The 25,392-nt window shown below is 37.8% G+C and overlaps 1 protein-coding gene across 3 annotated transcripts; it reads right to left on the bottom strand.

Annotated features, from left to right (window-relative positions):
• Window positions 1-659: 659 nt before the first annotated feature.
• Window positions 660-24,937, bottom strand: larp1b (La ribonucleoprotein 1B). 3 transcript variants are annotated; one of them, XM_043263139.1, is made up of 19 exons: window positions 24,210-24,937; window positions 17,483-17,544; window positions 16,302-16,361; window positions 15,202-15,427; window positions 13,398-13,520; window positions 12,533-12,695; window positions 8,983-9,127; window positions 8,731-8,905; window positions 8,373-8,611; window positions 7,834-7,944; window positions 7,365-7,727; window positions 5,004-5,121; window positions 4,740-4,897; window positions 4,157-4,263; window positions 3,869-4,032; window positions 3,637-3,781; window positions 2,502-2,611; window positions 2,270-2,397; window positions 660-1,505 (listed from the first exon to the last, which is right to left on the bottom strand). In XM_043263139.1, the coding sequence occupies exons 1-19, from the start codon at window positions 24,565-24,567 to the stop codon at window positions 1,086-1,088; spliced, it is 3,375 nt and encodes a 1,124-aa protein (XP_043119074.1). In that variant the 5' UTR covers window positions 24,568-24,937; the 3' UTR covers window positions 660-1,085. The 3 variants fall into 3 exon arrangements, with proteins under 3 accessions (XP_043119074.1, XP_043119075.1, XP_043119077.1); XM_043263140.1 differs by having other exon boundaries at window positions 15,202-15,424; XM_043263142.1 differs by lacking the exon at window positions 7,834-7,944 and having other exon boundaries at window positions 661-1,505; window positions 24,210-24,936.
• Between the last annotated feature and the right edge of the window lie 455 nt (window positions 24,938-25,392).

The raw sequence follows: 25,392 nt of genomic DNA, 5'->3' as shown, positions 1-25,392 counted from the left end.
ATTATTAAAAGGTCAAAGATGTTTTCTCCTCTACTCTGCACCTAAACTGGAGACATGGCATCTTTGAGATCACCACCTCCACAATGTGAACGGCACAATATTAGTTTAAAAGCAGGAGCATCCTGTAGTTCCTGATGATGTTAACACTTTGTTGTTTTTTTTAATAATCCCTCACCTCTGATATCAACATACTTCTCCGATATTCAGCTCAAACACATAATCACAAAAGCATAAAGAACTTAGTATTCCATCACTGTCATATTTCCTACACAAGCTAAAAGAGCAAAAATGCAATAAGCTATATAGTGTGTTATCTTGTGTCAATCTCAGTTCAAGTTTTTTTTTTCTGTCTGATGAGCTTTTTAAAATTTGTAAAATAAATGAACAAATGTGTACTGTGCATTTCGCACTAAATTAAAAACACTTAAAAACCAAGAGATTAATTATTTATGCTGACAGAGCTGTAATTTTTTTATTTATTTATATATATATATATATATATATATATATATATATATATATATATATATATATATATATATATATATATAAAAAAACACACACACTTATTACACACACACACACACATATATATATATATATATATATATATATATATATATATATATATATATATATATATATATATATATATATATATATATATACATACATGTGTGTGTGTTGCTTTTTGAAATGTAAGGCATTTGCAAAGGTAAAACTAATTTTAAAAAGATAAAACTGCATTCGATGTAGGAATGCATCTTCTGTAAACTTTACAGCAAAACAAGTTCACCATGCGTACTTGATTCTGAAACTACTAACTGAAAAATGAAAGAAAACAAAAAGATCGTATGAAGTTAACCTGTCCAGAAAAAGCACCTCGTACAACACAAAGATATTTCCGGTTTACTCTTCAGTTTGTGAACGCAACGGTCTGACAGTTGGTCTTTGCTCTAACGGTTTGACTGGCTCACTTCCGAGGTTACGGTGTAAAACGTAAGCCTGCACCAGCACTGAAAAATCTTTTCACAGCTCTAGAGTTAGAATCACGCTCAAATACTGTATATAGTGTAGCAAGGGCTTCATTTCTTTGGCTGTTGGGCATCTTTGTTTTTGCTCGTCGCCACCTCTCCTTTACGAGCATCTGATGAGGTATTCTTCTTCACATTCTCTTTGGGTGGGGCTTTTGTAGGCGGGTCATTAGCCAAGCTGCTTTTGGCGGTCAGAGGTGCTGGTTTCTGATTGGCTGTGACTGGCTTGGCTGATGTTTGATTGGTGGTTTTCCCTGTCGTTGGAGCAGCGGCTTGATCTGTTGTGGTTGTTTTTGCCATCACTCCAGCAGTTGGTTGATTGTCTGAAGACGTCTTGGCAACTGGGTTCTGTTTCGATGATGATGATGATGATGATGATGATGATGTTGAGTTGTGTCGCCTCCGTTTGACCTCATCTCCTGCTGAGGAGGAGTGTGCTTTTCTCCTTACTCCTTCCTCTGCCATTGGTGGCTAAGAGAAGAGAAATTACAGTTGCTTAAGGCCTCTAAATGATCAACATGGTCAAAACTTTTAAAAAACCTGTTGCTATAAATGTTCTACCTTTTGATCAATGGTTTACACTATTGATAGATAATATACATTTGTTTTTTTTCTTTAAAGTCTTAAATTCTTTATAAAGGGAAGATAATTATATTTATATAGTTTGTAATTTTTACATTGTTAATGTTTATATTGTATTTAATGTTAAAATAGGAGTATTAAATATAATATACATCAGGCATTTGAGGAACATTTACTTGTGTTTGTTTTTTGATTTGTATTTGATTCATATTTAACATTATTTTGTTATTTGTAACATTAATTTCTCCCATTTATCAATATATTGCACTGCATTGCATGTTTTGTTCCCCACAATAGAAACTAGAAAGCTCTAGCCATAAAACGAAGCATTTAAATGTCACCTTACTGATAAGGAGATATAGATTGATAACCGATAATCTTATGACTTTTATGCAAATAGTCTTTTATACTTAATCTTACCAGATGAAAAGGTATCAGAATTTTATTATACGTTTTGGCCATGTAATTTTAATTTTTTTATATTTTGCTCAATTTGGGCCTCAAGTGCATTACATTATTTTCAAAGGTTCAACAGAACTGTTCCATTTCAGGAAATGTTTTTTTTTTCCAAACCATTTTGAATGTTGTGCTTTACAGGGTTAATGTGTTATTCTGGGTTCACATGCACATGTAAGACTGATGCTTATACTCACATCTACTCTGAAATCATCAATGCTTTTGAATTTGCTGAGGTATTCCTGGAGTTTGGGCTCAATGGGCTGATTCTTCGCCTTTGCGTATTTCAGGAAAGCCCAGAATTTCTCCAGCCCATATAGTTGACCTATACATATACACAAACCCCCAAACATCAGACACAGGCACACGGTGACACATCTTTCAGCAAAAGAAAAGTGTTTTTGTTTTGAAAACTTATGAATGTTTAACCTTTCTCATAGTCCTGGATGGTTTCCTCCTGGAAGTCCTTAAAGATGTCTTGTCTGAACCTCCGCTCTAGCCCATAACTGTAAAACCGGAACAGACACTCCAGTCCGTACCTGTTTAAACATTTGAACACACATTAAGCCTTCCCAGATACCACAACAGGTAGTATATGAAAACCTTACACATCCTTGATTAGTCTGATCATTTGCATGACTATTGATATTGCAAATACTGTACATGGAGGAAGTGAGAGTTAGTACAGTTTGCACACATCTCAAGACTTAAGACTTTTTTGCCCAGAAAACAAGCACAACTTTCTGAAGTATACTGGGATGATCTGGGATACATGAAAAAAAATGAGAGGTTTTATGTTATAACGATTTTGTCGGTAACTGATATATTTCCAAAAATTGTTGCCAAATACTTTTTATTATTGTATTGTTCAATGAAAAAAGATTTACTGTTAAAGAATCTGCAAGATTTGTGATGTTCATAGTATTTGAAGTTCTTTCAATATTGTTTCAAATTATTTTAATATTGCATTATGACTTTTGTTGATTCAACAAACAAGTTAAATAGGAGTCTGTGCCCTCAGCATTCAAAATATACTGTAGCACTGTAATACACACACGTGCCTAACAGCAACTAAATCTGTGAGTACAACCAGAAGAGGTTCTGTATCCCTGTTTAAGAACCAGACAGACCAGAAAGAACAATGTTCAGACTTGGCAGTCATTTTAATGTGGGTGTGTTTGTATGTTGCGTTTGTATGTTCATTCTCTCGCAAGGAATTGCTATGATAGTCAATATTTAATTTATATTTCATTATTTTTAAGAACAGACAAATCATTTTTCAAGTCTTCTTGTAGCCTCAATAATACAATTCAAAACCAGGAGAATTTTGAAGCATCTGTAATACCAATGGTTTATGGATTATGCGTATAGTCAGAGGGAGTCATGAGCAGGAACCTTTTTATTTTTGGTATGTCAATTTATGTAACCTCTTGCCAAACTGGGGGCACTTGAGAAGGGGTCAGATAACCTTGGTTGACTTGCTGCCTGAATTCTCAAACCCTGATAACTTCTCCAGACTAGGTCTGCAGAAAAAATACAAAACTCACTAACCATGACAACTTACCTGTAGTTCTCTTTGGCATCCTCTAGGGCAAACTGCTTGAACTCCTCGTACATCTTCCTGTTGAAGTTGTCTCTGAGGAAGAAGGACCAGAATCTGAAGAGGGTGTTCATCTCCTGAGACTGACCCACACCTAATCGCTTCCTCTCTGCGGAAAGAAAATACACAAGAAATTCAAATAAAGTATACACAGATATACAGAAGAGCTGTTGTGTAAAAAAAAAAATTACTGCACCATTGAGGCATCGTCGGCGATATTTGTGGTACACTTGCTGGGTGAAGCCGTTTTCTCTCAAAAGCTCATGGGATGGATGCCAGAACTTAGGCAGGGACTGCGGGGTGCAGCCGTAACTGCCCGAGAGCGCAGGTGCTCCTTCTGATGGAGATGCATTTGAACTGCTGCACAGAAGATGAGAAACACTGTTAAGCAGAGCCATTTATCACAATTAGCTGACGTGTTTGACAAGATAAAGAAAGATTTCCACCTCAGTGTTAAGGGCATAACATAAAAAAAGCCACAAACCTGATGGAGGAAGTGCGGGGTCTGTGCTCTCGTGAGTCCATCACCCAGCCCACATGACACTCCAGAGGAGGGTTAGAGCTGTGACGGGTTTTCCTCTTTCTGGGGGTCTAAACGAGTGAGGGGGAGAAATGAAAAAGCAGAAATATGCACCTGGTTAAAACAACTGTAAAAGCTTGGGCATTAAGCAAAAATGTTAAAGGGATAGTTCGCCCAAATAGTTCCGTCATTTACTAACCCTCATGTTGTTCCAAATCTGTGTGATTTCCTTCTTAAGTTGAACATAAGAGAAGGTATTTTGAAGAATGCAGGTAATCAAACAGTTTACGGTCCCATTGACTTCCATGGTATTTTGTCCCTACTATGGAAGTCAATGGGGACTAATAACAGACTGGTTGTTCAAAATTCATTAAAATACCTTTTTTTTGTGTTCAACACAAAGAAGCTTACACACGTGAGGAACGGCATAAAGGCCGTAAAAATGATGACAAAACAGGTAATAACCTCAGGGAATTCATAAACATAGTTACAAAAACACACAAAAAAAAAGTTTGTTCAAGAGTATGTTTGCTAAGTACAAACATACTTTTCCATCAAGGTTGCCGCTGTCTTTTATGACAGGGTAGAAGCGAGGGGTTTTGGTGGGGTCCTGTCTTCCCGGGGTGCGTGGTGTACGTGGGGTGTGAGGCACACTGGAGGATTCTGGGACATCCGTGGGGAGAGAATGAGCCATGCTAGAATCATCTAAAGAGAAAAAGAACGGACAAAAATTACATTTATTATTTTATTAACAAATAATTTTGCTTGTTTAAATCATAAGATTGAAAGACAGACAGACAGATAATCTCACCTGTCTGACATGGTGGAGGGGGCGGGACCTCCTGTTTGGGGTCAATGGGAAGTTTAGGGGTCAGCGTTTCAAACTCATCTTGGCTGATCATGTTGAGCTTTTTAAAATTCTCCACCTCCTAAAAATGTTGAAAATATCAACACATTATAGAGAGTACAAACAAACAGCGACAAGAGTGCTTAAAGCAGAGTAGCAGAGCATCACACTCCTTAAAAACAAAGAGGAGAAAAAGATAAAGTGCCCTGATGGCTTACAGTTTCTGCCTGTATGAACAATGAAGTCAGAAGTGCTCTGTATTTGACTGCGGGCAGTGCACTTAATCAGGTTTACCAGCGGTTATTGCTTGCAATGACATCCTTACAGTCCATCATAAAGACTCAACCCCATTTGGTCACTGAAAGCTTTTAGGCCTATCAGAGGCATTAAATCAGACATAACATAGTTGACTGGGGGTTTACCAAGAACATAATGTGTCAAATAGACAGGTTTACACACTGGTCACAATGTTACACAGAACATGTTCATTTAAAAAAGCCAAACAATCGCAGTGACATTAAACTCTTAACTGATCTGATCAAACACAAATGCACATGTGCCTTTTCCTGTCATTTTGTGCTGCCGTTTATCAGGTGTCTGTACTTTGAACTTCAGCCCACAGAGACCTTGGCACAGTTAACACAGGTGTCACAACTCCCATGAGTGGGAACAGATGGGTACCCCCGACACCACTCTGCAGTTCAGACACATATCAAGTTTACAATTTACACAGATATGACCTACCTGAGTTAAATTAGAGGCACATTCTTTCAGAGTTTTTGACATTTGCAAATGGCTCAGATTCTGAAGATGTTTGTATGAACTGGCTCATACAACATCGGTAAATGAGTTTTTGTCCTGGAGAATCTAATCAAGACAAGAACTTTCCCTATAAAAGAACATACACATCCTAGACCATGTGTGACTCTTGACCTCAAAACCAGTCATAAATCGCATGGGTATATTTGCAGCAATAGCAAACATTGTGTGGGTTAAAATTATACATTTTCTTTCATGCAAAATATTATTAGGATATTAAAGTAAAGATCATGTTCCATAAGGGTTTTTTTAATATAAATTTCCTATGGTAAATATGTGAACTTAATTTCTGATTAGTAATATACATTGCTAAGAACTTCATTTGAACAATTTTCAATTTTCTCAATATTTCGTTTTTTTTGCACCCCCTAGATTTCAGATGTTCAAATTGTCGCATCTCAGTCAAATGTTGTCCTATCACAACAACCCATACATCAGCGAAAAGCTTATTTATTCAGCTTAAACTGGTTTTGTGATCCAGGATCACATATGCTTTCACAGAGCTCTTGTCTGATTGGCTGTGGACTGTGGAGGGTACATAAAAAGGTATTTGTCACTGTCCTTTTAAACCAAATGGTAACACTGCTGGATTAACCAAACAATTTAATCCAGATATTGTGGTGAAATCGTAATGTCCTAATAAAACGGAATCATAAAAAGACATTGAAACATATTAAACTCGAAAGAGCTCTATGAACACAAGCCAAATCCTATAGTGCATAGGTTGGTTGAGAAATAAAACAGAGAAAACACAATGTGCTGCCTCATGTAAGATATGAGACCTTAAGCAAATATTTCAGCATATTTTCGGGCCACTACAGAGCAATTCCAACATTTGCAGAGCAAAAATTCCCATGTTTCTGCTGTGTGTACATTTATCTAAAGTCAACAGCTGCTGAACTAACACCACGCTCTGCATAAAGTTCTCCGTGTTACTATTACACACTCATTTTGGATTAAAACTAATTTTGTTTTACATTATAGCTCAAAGGTTTGGGTTTAATCATTTTTTTTTCTCCATAAAAGTAATACTTTTATTTAGCAAGAATGCATTGAATTGATCTAAAGTTACTGTAAAGACGAAATAATTTTATTTCAAATAAATGTTTTCTATTCGTCTATCTGTATGGTTTCCACATAAATATCACTGATGATAAGATTTTTTTTCTGAGCGGTAAATCAGCATATTAGAATGATTTCTAAAGGATCATGTGACAATGAAGGCTGGAGTAATGATGCTAGAAATTCAGCAATGCAATCACAGAAAGTAATTACATACAGACATATATTCAAACAGAAAACAGCAGTTTTAAATTGTAATATAAAAATACTCAGCAGAATGTCCAAACTGTTCTCTTGCATAAAATAAATTGATGCTGACCAGGGACAGCAGTAGTCACTATTCACTTTTACTATGTGGAGGTGAGAAGTTTGGATCTTCTACTGCACTCTTTATTGCAAATTATTTTTGTAATATTGATAAATCAAAAGCACAACCATTCTCACCTTGGCATTGGCACACTCTTGCTGTCCTTCTTCATTTGTCCAAAGATCTTGTTCGTAGTAGAACAATCCATCATTAATGGCTTTGGCGAGGTCAGCTGTGATTTTGGCACGTGACACATGGTTCCCCGTCCGATCACCCCCAGGGTGTTTCCGCAGGTGAGGGGGGGTCTGAGTAACAATCAGGATTTTGTTTACGTCTCGGTCGTCAAGTTCATCATCAGAATCGTCGTCTGACCAATCAGTGAAGGTGTTCTTGCGAGGCACTGCTAGTCTTTCCATTTCTTCATCAAACAGGAAGTCCAGCTCCTCCTGGTCTGCCTCAGGCTGCTGCTTTGGGCTGGATTGAACCAATTCTGTGCGCTCCTGAAGCAAAAACAAAACAGATCTTATTTACTTTTATGATTTTTTTTTTTTTTTTTTTTTTTAATCAAGAAAGCAGTAAACACAGAAAGCAGGGAGTATACTCAACTGCAGATGGGGACAACTCAAGAAGGGGAGGAGGAGGAGGAGGAGGAGGAGGAGGAGAAGGAGGAGGAGGAAGAGGAGAAGGAGGGCTAGGAGGAAGAGGAGTTACTGAGGTCTGCACACCCACAGGGCAGGAGATGGAATAATGGAGAGAGGAAATGATGGATGAAGAGATGTATGGAGGGAAAAGGAAAGAATTGTGTAATCAAAATGCTCAAACGAAAAAATATTTTGAATATGATTACATTCAGTGGCATCTACTGGTTTTCTTAGAGATATTTTATATGCCAGTTTATGAGGAAGTGACGATTTTGTTCTCTTTGATTAGTTAGATAAAAACTTAAATGAAATGCAATATTCCAGTTTTGCAAAAAAGTTAAATTAACATATTTGAATGGAATCCTAGCTAATGTTAAATGCTAAATCCACTTTTACATATACTTTTAATGCCGTTACATAAAATCTGTTTGCTTAATCATCAGAATTTAGTGCATTACTACAAAATGCTGTGACATACATCACTAGACTAGGATCCGGAAGTACCTTATTTTTTCCAGAGGAGTTTCTATGTCGTTTTTCCACCTGTATCCACGGCTGGGCGTCTGAGTCAGAGAGCCTGCTGGGCCGCTCTTTAGGTGCATTCCCATCTTCACTAGAGCTGCTTTTTGAGTCTGTAGGAGAGGATTCTTTGGACTGAGGTTTAGCTGTGTCTGTGTCATCACTGGTTTGGCCATTTACCAGAGCGGGTTCAACTATGTGCTGACTGACTGGGGAGGAAGACACTGTGGCACATGTAGAGGGAGAGATCGCAAGCGAAAGGTCAGGGCTGCTATTTTCAGAATCAAGCAAATGAACAATACAACTGCAAAACAAAAAGCTAAGCAGTGGAACACATCAGAACCTGTGCTGAGGGAGGTGAACGCCTGTCCTGGGACGAACTCGGGGCAGTTAATGAGCTGGGAAAAATCGGTGCGCGGGGAATCCAGAGGAGGACCGGGAATGGGCCAATGCTCGGGCTCCTCTTTCCTACGGATCTGCTCATCAACAAGCTCCACGACTTCACTGTTCTTCACCGCCTGCACATACACAAAAAACAGATGTAACACAGCCCGAGGATGATACTTTCTGATGGTGAAGTAAGGTCAATAGTCACCTCCTTAATGAGGTTGATATCGGTGGTGAGGGCCTGGACTCGGTGGAAACTGGCAATCAGAGAGATGGGCAAAAAGCCTTTTGAATCCATCTTTCTCCGCAGGAAGAAGTCACGCTCCAGGTTTGGGAGACTGAAGTAGTATTCACTAAAAACAAACAAACAGCCATCTATAAACTCCAAAATAATAATTAAACGGCATAGCTTCACATCTGCTGGCTCTAATTACTGTGTATTTAAATACTAACTACAAAATATAACTACTGCATGTCACGTATATACGCAATTAAGTTGTAATTACATACAACTTTGATATAATTACATACACATCACATATTTTAAGCTGCGCACTTAACACACAAAAAATACAAATAAATGAAAATACAGACTACAATAATTCTGAAGATATATATTTGTAGAGGCTCATTTAATAGTTTTATTTCTTGCATGCCCAAGTTGTATAACAGCAATGATTTTTTTTTCTTTCACACAATTCACCTTTAAAATGTATAAAACTATAAAAAGACAAGAAAACATCTTAAAAATTTTCAAATTCTAAAGATCTTTAAAGTGAGTACTAAAGGTCTGCGAACACTATAGCAAACTATGCATTTTTCAAATGCAGATTATTATTATTATTATTATAGTACAAACAAATCAAGTGAAATATTAAACTGAAAATTATTTCTGAGAATCTTAGTGTTTCATGTGTCTTTTAAACACTCTAGCACGTAAGCTACTTGAACCAGAATTCAATATTTTAATTCATGTAATTTTAACAACTCAAAACAATTAATTTTTTTAACAACTTTTAACTATTTTAAAACTCCTAAAAGTCGAGATTGAAAGAACAATCTCAAGACGTTTAGTCCACACTTAAGGCAAAGTCTTACTATGTATTGCAGTAGAACCCTGTATTAGAAACGAACAAATCAAATCATCATAATTCTTTTAATAATTTTTTATATTTTATTTAATTTTTTTTTATTCTGATGATTATGTTTTTTTTACAAAAACAACAATATAGAGCTATAATATAAACCCTTATAGTCTGACACCTGACTATTGGAAGAAATCTTTTTAAAAATGTGCATTAATGAAATTTACTGCAATTCAATATTCAATGTAGTGCAAAACACATGTAAACATAGAGCAGCTCCGTATTACAGTCTCATTCTATAACTGCTGCAATTAAACTAACTGTTACATGTGCATAAATAGAACTGACTTGATGTCTTGGGAATAAAGAATGAAATCTCACATCCCTTTAGCTATCTATTCCCCTCCCTCTCTCCCTCCCTCCCTCTCTTTTTCCATCAACATATGCATTCACAGATCAGCAGCGCTTCACTTTCTATCAGTGTCCTCTGGGTATTGTGTATTGTGCAAGGTGAGGAACACAGCAGTCCCACGGCATATGGCACAGAGCCTCTGGCAGGATTCCAGTGAGACCAGGTGCAGTGAGGACAAAACTTCCACTATCATCGCTGAACTTCATTTAAATATTGTATAGTAATCTTACAGAGCCTTTGTTGATAAGCAGTTAGGAGAAAAGTTAATTACGTTTCTCCAAACACATGCAATTTCCCACAAAGCACCCCGAGGAGGCACCTGAAGGTGGATCCTGAGAGACGTGACTGATAATACACATCAACCGATCCGACTGCCTCCTTAAATGTTACATGCAGTAACACATTTTTAAAACTCCTGTAAGAAGCAGAAGAAGTGCTCTGGGAGGAACGCTGCCACCTCCACCCAGAACACACCTCACATTCCTGCAGCTTTAGTCAGCAGAGGTCGAGTCGGCCCATGTGCCGTACTGCAAATGATTCTGGGGAGTTTCGGCGGTGGTGTTTTGCAAGTTTTACTCACTCGTATGTTTAGGTGTGAGGAGAACGTGCAGAAGGGAATTTAGACATGTGCCAAACAGAAACACTTATTTCCTCTTTTCAAATAAACCAAAAATATTTAAAATAAACTGCTACAGAATTAAATGGGTAAATAAAACACTGTTGGATGGTTGCATGCTAAACTTAGCAGAAAAAAACACTATAATGTTATTTATCATCACAGTGTTATGGAATAGAGACTATTATGAAGGAACATAAATTAACAGTTAACTTGAAGACTTGTGTTTAATAAGCGTTGAAGCGTCTTGTTAAATATAAAAACTTGTTTGTGGTTTAGAGTGTGCTGAGAACTACATTGCTGATGGTATGGAAATGCTGCTTTACGTTGAAAAATGTGTTTTGATTTGTGAAATTTGCTCTCTCTTTGTTCATAGTCCTCTTTTTCGCAAACAAAGTGAAGACTCGACTAAAGTATTTTCAGCCCTATCAAAATCTCTGCATAGGAAGGATCTTTTTGACTGATCAGTGAAAAACCTTTCTTAAAATTAACATGCCGCTATTTTTACAAAATAGGCTCATTTTCCAACTCCAATAGAACCAAACAGTTGCACTTTGCCACTTCTGAATCCATTCAGCCAATCTCCGGGTCTGGTGGGAGCACTTTTTGCTGCAGATAGCGTAGATTGTTGAATTTGATTAGACTGTTAGCAAAAAAAAATTCCTAGCGGAGGACTATTTCTAGGTGCTGCACGATATTGCGACAGTTGCACCCATGTTATAGCAGCAAAGCTCCTTGATTATTACACCTGAATGAGTATAGTTCCTAGCCATACGCGGCCAAAAAAAAAAAAAAAAATGTTTTCCATTGCTTAGTACACAATGTAACTACAAAAGAGTCAAGTTTTAAAAATATCAGAATCTTTGGTCATTTTTAAGCGAGATGCTAATGGTGCTAAAGTGTCACCGCCAGACCCAGAGATGGGCTGAATGGGATTTGAAAAAACTGTTTAACTCAAGGGGAGTTGGAAAATGAGCCTATTTTCAAAAATAGTGTAATAGTTCTTTAACTGTTTTCGAAAGACACGTTTTAAATCAGAGTTAAACAGCAAGTGTGTGTGTGAGCTCCCTGTGGACTCACAACTTGTTATGATCACAGCACTGAGTGAAGTAAGCCTGGCTGAATTCTGTGAATAAGATTACACGGGCAAGAACACACACAGACACAAACAATAATCTCATGCTGGCTAGTAAAAAGAAAACACAGTTTGAATATGCACAGATACGCATTTTCATTTCCACATGAAATGCAGAAATCATTATTTCTGACTAACTAGGAGCTGCTCCCACACACGCACACGCGCGCCCAGCGTTCTCTGTCCTAATCTCTCTGACCCAGATCATCTGACCCTTCCCCATCATCCATAAGGCAGACAAGCTAAATTAAGGACACACACAGGCAGGCAGTGCCAGGCCGCCAAATGCTGCAGCTGCTCCTCCTACTGGCGGTGAGGTGCGAGACACCAAGAATATAATACAGGTATGTGTGAGCTGTTTAGTTTATTTATATAACTACAGTTAAGTACAGTGTGAAATTGGTTGTGATGTGACCAATAAAAACTGAAAGTTGGAGAGCTGGAGAAGCAAATCAACTCACAACAATGTATTTTGCATATATAAAAAGAGAAGAGAGACACTCAACTTACATTTGGCGTTTGATGTATTCTTTGAGTAAATTCTCCTCAATCGTATACATCTGCACGCGGTTACCGTCGTCGTAGTAATAGACCATGTTAGTGCCAAACTCAGCTGGAACTGTGGACCCATCCATGTACGAGTCCCGGTAACTGTGGGAGTAGTCATAACGACCTGAAAACAGAGAGATGACATTGTTAATAAAAGTTAATACAAGATGTGTATTTCTAAACAAATACATGACACTGAATAAGTGAAACTTAAACCATAAAACAAACTTGTGTGGCTAAAATTTTACACTTTACAAAGAAGACTGATTTTAAAGTTTGTATTTTTTTTTAATGACAGATTTATTTATGGGTTTAAAAGTCATAACCCCCATTCACTACCATTAAAAAGCCTGGACGAGCCAGGACATATTTTGTATCATCTAAAAACAGAAAGTCATATCCAGTACACCTAGTATGGCTTGAGGGCAAGTAGATCATGAGGTAAGTTTCATTTTTGGGTAAACTATCCCTTTAAGGTGACTGATCCTAATCGCTTTTAGTTGTTGTCATTTTTATTGGCTTTTACATGTCTGAAAGACGAGCACCTGCACAAGCTTAACCAAGCCCTGCAAACCCCTTATGTTGCTTTACCACATACAAAAAAATGGAAAGATCTCCAAAGAAAAGTGAATCAGAGCATTTTATTTACTAGAATGTCATTAAGACTCAAATACACACACACACACACACACTTCAAATAGAAAATTGTTCTTTAATACTTTTAATTATATAAAATGTATTATACAATAAATGTATTATATCATTTTAAACATAGTCTGTGTGTGAGAACTGATTTTTAGTTTTTTTAGGGGTGTTTTCTGGTTACCTCGCCCACGACCTCTGCCTCGGCCGCGACCTTTCCCCCGGCCCCTAGGGCCTCCACGGACATTGCTGCCCTCGCTGCGAATGCTCGCTGTGTCATCAAAGAAATCTCTCTCTCTCCTCCAGCCTGAGGAACACAAAAAAAGAAAAGGACAAAATAATATTTACAGTCTCAAATAAAAAAAAAAGAAAAAGAAAATTAAAAGTGTCTAAAATTCATTACAACTCTCTATTTTGGCAGCAGTCAAACACATCAAGTCTGCGTAAAACTGGATAATCGTGTTTGCCAACCTTTAATTTTTTTTTTTTTTTTTAATTATGTCACTATTTTTTTGTTTAAAAATCATACAATAATTTGTATTTCAATGTCAACAGTGGATGTTTGTACCCTACTATATTCATGATAAATTTAGATTAGTATATAGAAATATAAAGCAGTGCTGTCTCTTCATATCTATATGTTTTAAGGCACAGAAAGAAGAGGAGAAGAAAAAAAAAAAAAAAAAAAAAGAGAAAGAAGCTTTCCGAAACCAGCCTAAGGGCTTTTAGTAACACCTTATATTCTCCTGCAGACGTCTTGCCATAACGTTTAGACAATAATTCACAGTAAATTACTCCACAATAACATCTAAAAAGACATAATCTGAGATTTATGAAGCAATGAAGGAACCATTTAATTAAGTAATGAGTATTGTGCAATACTTGTAGAATATTGAGTGTCTGAGTGTGTGACTATGGGCACATGTGTGTATGTGTTAAGACATGCGTGTGTGATTTAAAGCATTAACGCGTCTGAAACCCGCCCAGGCAACAGGAGAATTTCTAAGTGCTCAATTCTTTCAGCGTCTGTCTTTTCTCTCTCTCTTTTTTTTAGCTGAAGGTTGCAGGTACACGTGTGATCATGTTCAAATTCCCACATTTTTTCCCAAAGTTTGTAGTAGTGTTATAAAGGCGTGTCAAGTATTTTTTTTCCCCACTTCCACTTTCCAAACATTTTTTTCCATTTAAAGGAATGAGTAGTACTTAGTTTAGTACTTAGTAGACAAGTTTGTTTAACCATTTGATACATGACATTCACTAAAGTGGAAATGTTTAAAAGCCATTTTAACTATTTAGGGTTTTAAGTTACAAAGGTAATTACTTTTGACCTTTAACCATAACCCTACATGTTCACTTCACATGCCGTTGTTGTTGTTTTTTTTTCTTGATCTTGTTTAATTAAAAGAGGTTACCTTTTTTAACAGTTAAGTCATCTACAGGCTAAAACAATTACTTTTTTGTAAAAGTGAGTGAGTAATGATCACCGGCAACCCCGTGTTATTGAAAGTGTTCTGTTTCAAAAGAAATTAATTGCGGGTAATAAATGCATCAGCAAATAAAACATTTTTAGAATAATCTCAAATCAATTTTGCATTATGCTGAATTCATACCAACAGAAGTGAGTATAAAGCTCAACGGCCGCGGTCATTTATATACTTTCAAAGACTATAAATGGAGTTGTATACACACTGTATACAGCATACAGTACTGGAAATAGTGTATTATTCGATCAGGTGCCAAAACTCAAAGACATTTTTACACAACATTGAAATCAAAAAGGCAAAACAACTACTTATTAATGAAAAAACTGTTCAAGTAGCTCTGAACATGCAATGTTAAAAATTAAGAGGTCATATGTCCGCAACAAAGCATATTACTCTCTGAACAGGAGGCAGCATATTGCACAGAACACAGTAAACCTCAAATACGGATATGCAGTGTGACTCTGAATGCCTATTTGTGTGTGTTAATGTAGTCGTCTCGCTCACCTCCTCTCCTACGGGGGGCGCTGTTGTGCACATCCTCTCCATCCTCTGCCTCCTGTTCATTCGAAAGTCCTGTGATTGGATCCGACTGCGCCTCCCTGTTTTCCTTACTGTCACTCCCATCACTTCCGCTCTCCTTCTCTCTCTTCTCTCCCCCGCGATCCTTCTTCCTCTCCCTCCGTCCGGACGTCCCTTTCCTCCCCTGCACGTTTATCACATTCTGCTGCTGCTGAGGAGCGCAATCAAACCAATCTCTCAGTAAATTTGACCTGAACTTAGCAGAATGAAGTCAGTGGGACAGTCAGTGAAAACCAACACGGATACATTTCTTCCACATGTCTGAAGGGCATGATACAGATACGGAGGGATACAGAATGAACACTCCATGACACTGCAAAATGTTTCATTTCATAGATTTTAACTCAGACATAAAGAGAGTTATGAAGGCATAGTTTATTTATTCATCGTAGAAAAAATTATGGAACACTAAAGATGATGTTTACCTGAACGTTTAGGCTGCTCTTTACCATTTCATGAAAGTAAATCACAGCCAAAAGTGGCCCATATTAGTTGTGCGCTAAAACCTATATAATCTTCTGAAGCCACAAGCGTGTTGGGGAAATTTACTTTTAAAATTCTATACTTTCAGACGTTTCAAGAACTAAACTTCAGAGATCACTTTTTTACAACCAATGAATGTATATAATGTTTAATGATTACCATGTTTATGTAGCGTTTTAAATGTTTCAATCATCATTTCTACTTCACAAAATATTTTCAACATAATAAATATTTATAATTATTATAGAAATTGCCATGATTTTTGAAATTCAGATACAGTATCCAGGTTTTCCAAGACTGAAGTAACAAATTTAAAATTCAAACTAATAAGACACCATTTTTAACAGTAGAAATCATACACAGCTGTACTTCAATTTCAAGCTGGGCATACTGAGAAATTAGTAATTATAATAATGTTCGGATGTCAAAATAACATGGTAATAAAATAATGTCGCACTGTCTTCATTGTGTAAATCAAATAATAAACTAAACTGAATAAAAAAAACAGCTAGATTTGAACTCAAATACAGTGTCTTCCTCACCTCCTTATTGGCGATTTCTCCAGGGGTCGGCCAGTTTGTGATGTCACTGAAGTCACTCGACTACAAACGGGAATGATAGAAAAAAAAAAACAAAGTTACATCTCCACTGGATATTCCCATCCTTCATCATGACGCATTACTACAACAGCCAACTCCTGTATTAGTGCATAAATAGGAAACGCACAAAACAATTCGATTTGAATAGACAGAAAACAAAAAAATAGGATCATTTGCAAATGTTTGTCAACTGAAAGGCAATGAGCAGATGCATGCTCTCTCAACGTCCAGTTTGAATGATTTATGAAAAGGCAGCTGCTCCACTCCACTGACGTCTGTGAGTCGAATACTCCTCAAGTATTTCAGCATTTAACACACAAAACATAATTTTGACTCTGTGGGGGAAGTGTGGCTTTCCTTTCTCAGAGATCATTTCACCTTCTATTACCGGAGGAACGTCAATCATTCCTCAAGTCACGAAGCAACCCAGAATTCCAAGCGGCGTATCGGATTCCACTATCGTCCCAAAATGGGTCCTGGGTGTCCCAGATGCTAAAGCTAGACGGTAGAAGCTGAATTTGTAAGGCAGCGCCTTGAAGTTAAAATGGTATAACTGATGTGAACTATAACAAGGCTAGTCCTTTAAAAAAAAAAAAACAAACATGAGGGATGAACACAGAATAACATGCTAGGGGTCACAAATGTACAAGGGAACCTGTCAGGTGGTGTATGTGCGAGTAAGTGGAGACAAACTAACATGCCTTGGAGTCAGTCATGGGGACAGCTCTACTGCCCCTGTTAGGACTAAATTTGAGCCCTCTATGCACTCTCTCTGGAATGTCCCGCTGAGGTAAAAGTCAAAAACTCATGTGCTGACTCTCTGTTGACTATCACCCACACAAAAGACTGAACAGAGCGAACAAATATCCACTTAAATACAAACACAAGCCAAGCTACTCAATGACTGGCTGCTGCTGACCCCTGATCCAGAGCAGGACATCCAGAAACTAGACTGTTACACAAACAGGCTGGAGGACAAAACTGACACTTTTACATATAGACAGACACAAAAAGAGATGTCCGCATGCATTTACATGGTCTCTGTAATTAATGACAGGGATTAAAGATTTGTGGGATGGGGGTTTACCCACGTTAAACAAATCCACTGCATAAAAATAACTTACCTTACTGGTCTTCCTGGATCTGGGTTTGCTGGCACGGACAACTTTGCTAGGACTCTGAGGTTCTGTGGACACAGAAGAAAGTCAAGAGAGAGAGATTATGTTTAATGTAGTCGAAGACAATAGAATACCCAAGATGTGTCACTTGTATAGTTTTAAATGGGAAAAAATACAATGCTCAATATGGCCACCCTCGAACGAAGCCGTTCCCCCAAAAAACTGCTGTCTAGTCGAAAATTGGACATGGACGACCTTAGTCTTATATACCTAAATTCCAACTATGAAAGACGTTACAATAATTCCAATAGCACGTGTCATGAATGTAGCAATAAGCTTAATGGACAGTTTGAGAATTTGATATTTCCTCATTCATTCAAAGAGAAAGGAGCTGCACTTGCATGACCGAGAGACGCTTCGAACACGGCCGCCGAGCGACATGACTTAAAGGGATACTTTGATAGTTTATTAGAGAAAGCAAAAAAAAAAAAAAAAAAAAGTTTCATTTTATAATTCCATTGTTGCTTTTGTTATTATTATTATTATTATTATTATACCTGACTGGCAAAACTGACGTTTGCAATGGTAAGAAAAGTTTTGATTCCTGCAAAGTTAAGAAACTACAAATGCAGAACTCTATCAGTCAATCAATGAGTGCGCAGTCATGCTTGCATAAACAAAAAAGCTAAAACCACAATTTTACATAAAACTATATTTAATTCAGCTTTCAAAAGGCAGTTTAGATGCTTTCATTGACTTCAACTGACACTGCGTGTACGCTTCAGACAACCAGAAATGCAGTAAACCTGACTGTACTTGTGCATTTATACAATGACTTTATTGATCATTCATTCATAGAACGTACTTAAGACAGTCACCAACATTGTAGACACCTCCACAGAGGAAGAACTCTGGATTTTTGGCTGATATTGAGCTAGATCCGTCTTTGAATGTGGACAAATGCAGTGTGAGTCTCGGCTTCTAAGTTCATCTAAAGCGATAACTCTTTGAGCGAATTTACATATTAAACCAACTCCTATATATTGCGCATGCATCTATACAGTAACCACCTCTTAAAACAATTTCAAACAGGAAAAACTTGTGCAATATCATAGCAATGCCTTAAAACACTTGGTAAAACACCTCTTCGGGCTTTACAGAGCATACAACACAATATTTCAAAACGGCTGTTAAATACATAAGCACAATGTCCGTAATACTATAAACACCTCCAGGCTACAATGTTAATTAATAGCTCAAAGTATGACCGTAAATACTGCATTTCTTTATTCACGTGACTCATGAATGAATACTGGATTTTCCTCCTCAGGGTGTCCCAGATCTGCACTTAAAATCTACAAACGTCTCTCTCTCTCTCTCTCTCTCTCTCTCTCTCTCAGTGTGTGTCCAGTGCTGGCAGGTCAGTAAGTGCTGTGGTCAATTATCTCGGAACAGCTTCACTTAGATTGTAAAGCCACACGCCAGCACCTGCACAGCAAGGTCACACATCCACATGCGTAAAACATTAACTTCTTTCCGAGATGAAGCAGCGAATAACATTTCTATTAGGGCCAGTGAAAGTGGAGTCATCCGTGGTATTCAAATCCCCCCAACACAAAGACAACGGCCCCTATGGGTATTTGTGCTGCTGTTCACACAACCAACAAAGCAGCTACGTCCTGACAAACTGCCCCCACCATAATAACAGAGTCACTGCGGCACATATAAACAGAGTTTATAAAAACAGCAGAAGAAATATGATGCTAATGCTAACAGTGTTCATTTTGGTGTAGCGTAGCATAACCTATTATTTATAAGATAAGGACGATAAGGAAGTTAGCGCAATGTATGTGACAACTGTATGTCTGACTTTTGATGAGCGTCTATCCTTTCATTGCAACACTGAGGGCTTTACAGTTGCACAGGAGGAGTTTAAATTCTTGTGGTTGTGGAGAAACAATCATGAATGCTCTGAAGAGTAAAATTCTGGTCTTAAATGATCACATCAAATCAGCTTTTATTCTACAGAAATACAGCAGCATTTAAAGCCTTTTCCCTGTGGGAGAATCAAACGCTACTTTGTTGGAATTGCCAACAAAACCGGTTTAAATTTCTTTACTTAAAAAAAAAAAAAAAAAAAAAAAAAAGCCTGTCAGGATTACACAGGCAACAGAGAGGGACGCCCATTCCTGGGAGTGTCCGGGGTCCTTTATCATTAGTGAAAGGATGGCCTGTATGATAAGGCACTGGGCGCTTGCTGACAGTGTGGGGTGTGACCATACATACAAACTTACTGATATTGTTCCGCCGACACCTTTCTGTCAGTAAATACGGCCGGAGGCTTAATAACTTTATCTGATGCAAATGTTTTTTAAGTTACTGAAGTAAATGACATGCTAAAGAAAAAGTTTTTTTTTTTATTATTATTCTAGATGTACTCTTTGTATTCATGGTTTCATCTAGAACACTTAAGTTTAAACTTGATTTGTTTAAAAATGTCAAGTGGTGTAAATTATTATAAACTTAAGTAAACTGTTCTTTTCAAAGTCTTCAACATTAATAATTACAAGAAATAATTTTTTGAACATCACATTACATTAGAATGATTTCTAGATTAAATGATCTAAGTTCCAGCGAAGGTCATGTGATACTTAAAGGAATAGGCCTAGTTCAACCAGAAAATAAAGGTTTTGTCATCTTCTGAACACAAAATTAAAGAGACATGAAATTCAAGAGCTCTTCATTGACAGCAACACGACTAAAAAGTTCCCAGGTCCAGAAACATAGCTAGGACATCGGTTGATGTCAGAGGACAAAAACTACTTTGTGCACAAAAAACATATTGTCGTAGCATCAGAAAAAACTGTTGAAACACTGCTGTCATATAGACTGTAACCGATGTCCTTGCTACGTTTCTGGATCTGAGAACACTGCAGATGTGTTGCTGTATATAGAGGGTCAGAAAGCTTGGATTTCATTTAAAAAAACCTTTCACAGAAACAGAAGGTTTTAAGGGGTTGAAACGACTTGAGGGCGAGAAATTAATGTCAGAATGTTCTTTTTTTGGGGGGTGAACTATTCCTTTAAGACTGGAGTAATGCTGTTAAAAAAAAAGAGACTGCCATCAAAGAAATAAATTATTTATTTATAAAACATTACAATAAAAGTTTTTTTTTTTATGTAATAAAAATGCACAATATCACTGTTTTGAAGGTATGTAAAAGGCATACAAACACCTGCAACTAGAAAGAATTTGAATTTAACATTCAAATTAAGCCAAAGACATTTAAAACCTTAAAAATGACCACATACAGGTATCACTGCAGTCAAAACAGACAAAGCCGCTTACAACAAACCCCACGGTTGTTTGACAGGGGAGCAGTCTATTCTCAAATGTCAGCTAACAAGTCGTGTGTACAGACTCTAAGACCAGAGTAATGGTTGTTAAAACACTGCTATCAGTCCATACATCATGTGACAGCATTCTGATCATTCAAAGCAAAGCGCATATTTCTGATTTTCAACACAGACCCCTGAGGATCAACCTGAGAGCTTCTTTCACATCACAGTCCCATTTGCAAATACTTGGAATCATGACACGAATCCCACATTACATAAAGCACAAAGACTTTTTCGCTTAACAAGGTCAGTGACATCTACAGCTGTTTATTCCTCAGAATAATGGCACGAACAATGCATACGGATTGACATAACTAAACTCACACAACAGAACACTGGTCCGGTCAAACCACAAAGGAGAAACGCTCATTTATGACACATCTCCATTCAAACCCAACACAAGAGTTTTTTTCATAAGGAAAAACGGGAAATTGGCCATGTAATTCAGCTCAGGGGTTTAATCATTCAAAGACAGACACAGAGGAATTTAATCACCATACGAAATCACTGATTGCCCATGAGTGGCTTGAAAACATCATCTCTATTTGACAAGTTGTCTATCACCCAATACTTGATACAAAGAAGAAAACAAATCAAACTAAATAATGGGTGCAGAATCGATGTGCCAAAAGTGCAGCAATTGAAAATAATCATCTATTTAATGCCCACAGCACGAAAAGGCAGGAAAAGATAAACAAACATCCAGTGTGGATGCACTTCACTGCGACCAAACATGACGCTAGAAAAGCAATATGTAAATCTGTTCAGTCTGAAAAATTTAAAAGGAGGCTGAAGAACTTGAATGGTTTAACTCATCACCTGAGAACATGACCCTCCGAACAGCACACAGAGCTCTGTTACTTAATCACCCAAACGTAATTACAAAAACTTTTTTATTTCAAATTTTTCAGCTAAGTGAAAACCTTAATTTCAGTAAAAACGAATAAACTGTTTACTTTAGGTATCAGGTGGGAACCCATCCAATCAAACTAATACTAGTCTAACTGGTATTCAAAGACACATAAAGGTGTGGCCATATTTACCATTTAACAGTTAAAATTTGTAGAAGAAATCCATGCTTTGCGTGTGGAAAAAAACATTTCCGATACTGATTTTGCTCGTTTTCACATTAGTCATATTCAAGCTGGCCGACAGGTTTTAAGCAATATCTATGTACACTTTCTTTTTATGTACTATTGAGAACAGACAATATTTGCGAAATGCGAAAATATTCCTAACAGGATTGCACCTTAATAGTCAAAACTTCATATAAATTGACCACAAATTACCTTTATATAAGCTGAGCGAGGAGCTAAAGCAATTCAATCTTTTTTTTCTAAAATGCTAACTTTCGTAAGTTGTTTGGATTAGTATCCCCTAAAAATAAAAAACTGTATATCTGCAAATATCTCGCTCTTCTGGTTTCTGATCTCCTTAGTGGAGTGAAGTGCCTTCTTTTTATGGCATTAACATTACCTGTTTTCAAACAGGTTTCCTACACACTTCCCCCGTCAACCATAGTCAGACAAACAGATAGTGTTGCCCAAAACCATTGCCATTGTTTGACCATTGGCCTATTGCTGGAGCCAATCTATTTTAAATCAAACAAAACAATGCGCCTCAGTGTTTACACTTTGTCTGGAAAACTAAACTATAAACGGCTAAATTACAGTTGTCTCCGTTAACTCTTAACATCTACCAAAATGTCACTTTTCACCGTAAACGTTACACTCCTAACACATGAACAAACCCCATCAGATGGTCTTATCAATGTACACAGTTGAGGGAGTGGTCTAATATTAACATTCCTTTGAAACTTCCATTTTGACATAAGACCAGCTAAACAGGTGAGCGGCACACTACCACAAACACTACGAGGATCCAAAGACCAAGTGTTCAAGGATTTATGGAGCGTTTAGCAGCTGTGTGAGTGGGGTTGAAACTCGGTGTGGAGCAGTGAGGGTGTAAAGGCCTCTCATGAGCTCCTGCTGGAGTTGCAGTGCTCAGCACTCCACGTGCTCCCGTGCAACTCGATCAGATGGGGTGGGGAGAGGGGTTAAATCTGCCCACATCAGCAAGTCTGTCCAAATACACCCAAATGATCGAGGCACACACGGCTCTGTCCGTAGAATGATGCGGGAACGGACGTTTTTGATGGGCGTTTAATTCCCACTACCACCATATTTGGTCACATCACAAATGGAAAAAAAACAACAACTACGGGCTTCCTGACAACAACATGCACCTGACTAAAGTAACTTAAACCAGCCCCAAAACATTAATATAACCGTTATAAGCACATATGAGTAACATGAATAGATTTTATATGCGTTATCTAACTTTAACAACAGCATTGTTTTTAATCAGGCGAGCCAGGACAGCACAGCGTATGTCAGTCAAACCACAAACGAGTCTCCGAGACATAAAACCTAAAACACTGCAGTGACAAGTCACAACCACTAATAGACCCTGTCAGATGTGTGAATAAAGCAGCGTAGTGTGATTTTCATTGCTTTTTTATCGCATTAGAGGATTAAACGATCTGTGGTGTTAGCTCGTTGCTAGACAGAGTTGTTGTCCGATTAAGAAATGAATCGTTCTAAAGAGTCGGATCTTTTCAATGAGAGCCAAAATGATCTCTGAATTGTTTACGAATAGTGAACGTATGTGAATAGTGAACGAGCGTATTGTAAATATGTTTACTACTTTATCGAATCCGTTTTATCTGACAAAGTTGGTTTGAGCAAACATGAACTGTAGAACAGATTTACGTAAAATCTAATTACACTTTAGCATTTAAACCGAGTTCATAAGAACGAACTTTGCTAAATCAAATTACAATAAACACTCTTAATTATCAACGTTAATAAACAGCAATAAGTGTTCAAATACGTTTTTATTCTTATGTTTTTTAAGAATAATGTCGACCAGGTTGCCAAGGGCGACGCCATAACGTACAACAAAGGCTGAATCGGTCAATCAAACGAACTGTTCAAACGAACCGATTCGCTGTCCCAACACTGGTGCTAAAGCTAACAGGCCACGCCCCCGTCGCTGATTGGTCCGTTTCTCTGACCATGTATGAAAAACACACTTTACGGATATGGGCACAAAGTTTATGAATTATCATAAATTGAGAGAATAGCCGCAGATATCGTACGTTTCAAAGCACAGGCGCACGAGCACGCGAGAAATGGCATAAAAGTGAAATGACAGAAGTTTAATGGCCGCTCCTGCTTGCAGTAGCACATGCAAGCTAACAGAGCACATGTGTGCATGAGAATAATTGCTGTCGGAGTCATAAACGTGTCTGTCGCGAGCATAACCTCCCTACCTGTTTGTAGCGAGCTGTTGGTGGTATTACTAGGAGGGCACGCATTCCTCTTCGTCCACGGGTTCACTTTTGGCGGAGGAGCCTCGATCACTTTCTTCTTGGCAGTTTCTGCTTTGTGGCTTGATGCATTCTGCTCGTTTTCCTTGTCGTTCGTGTTGTCCGTGCTCAACCCATCCACTTTGCTTTCCATGACCCCCTGTTTTTGATGTTTGGAGTCGACCTGAGGAGGATCCTGCTGCCCCTCCTCGTGGCTCGCTCGATCAGGTTTCTTGGGTCGATCCGCGTCCGACTTGTTTTGGTTCCCTTCGCCCAAACAACTGACTGTCACGTCCAAGTCGCTCGCAACTTCAGTGGTCATGATTCAAAAGCGCCAACGCGTTGTTATTTTCTCGCGACCCAGCAATAGTTATTTTCCCAGCGCAAGTGAAGAAAAAGAGTCGGTCAAAGCTGTTGCAGCTAGAGCGCAAGTTGACAGCCAGCAGCTTGAAACACGGCGGAGAGCTGCATCGGACTTTTTCGTCTTCTTAAATGTCAAAATGCTCGATCCCTTAAAGAAGCCATGTTGTGCGATCACACCAACTGATTACAGTAAGCGAAACGAAGAAAGTAAAGAACTTTGCCAGTGTTTTCAACCCACTTCGCGATTTGGCTGATCTGCAACTCACCTAAATAAAAGGAAATACTACGAACGGCCACGAGTCATTGGACAAGTGTGTGGCGCCTCTCTGTCGCCCCTCGCGGTCAAAGGCGATACTGCAAAACAAGAACGTGCTCGATCAAACGCTGTGTTGCCATGTCCACTTTTTAAAGAGGCCCGTTTTATTTATAAATGTAGCGGGCTGCATGTTATGTTCTTATTTACGGAATATATTAGGACTCGATAGTTCTTGGTTGCATACTACATCAAAGCATGACTGACCATTTATAGCAGCTGTCAAATAGTTTTTTTTTTTTTTTGTTTCGCGTTTTAAGATAAACTTAAAAAGTGTTTATACCTCACTGAATAGTTTAAATGTGCAGAATAATATAATATATAATAATCAGTGATGACAAGAAAAATCTTATAATATAAGGCACCGAGTTTCTGTCATTTGTTTTGTCTTTCGCTTCAATATCACCTCTATTAGTACACTTTTCACCTTTTCATAGGTAGTTTGATGTATCATTTGTTCTGATGGTCAGT

The sequence above is a fragment of the Puntigrus tetrazona genome, chromosome 17, assembly GCF_018831695.1.
Source record: "Puntigrus tetrazona isolate hp1 chromosome 17, ASM1883169v1, whole genome shotgun sequence".
Classification (NCBI taxonomy): domain Eukaryota; kingdom Metazoa; phylum Chordata; class Actinopteri; order Cypriniformes; family Cyprinidae; genus Puntigrus; species Puntigrus tetrazona.
The sequence above is the reverse complement of the archived record's forward strand: the minus strand, read 5'-3'. Positions and strand labels throughout refer to the sequence as shown.

Coding starts and splice junctions, on each gene's coding strand:
- larp1b (XM_043263139.1), bottom strand. CDS start 24,567: ATGACCACTGAAGTTGCGAGCGACTTGGACGTGACAGTCAGTTGTTTG. Junction 7,728..7,833: donor TTGAGTTGTCCCCATCTGCA/GTTGAGTATACT, acceptor TTTTTGCTTCAG/GAGCGCACAGAATTGGTTCA. Junction 4,264..4,739: donor GCGGCAACCTTGATGGAAAA/GTATGTTTGTAC, acceptor TCACTCGTTTAG/ACCCCCAGAAAGAGGAAAAC.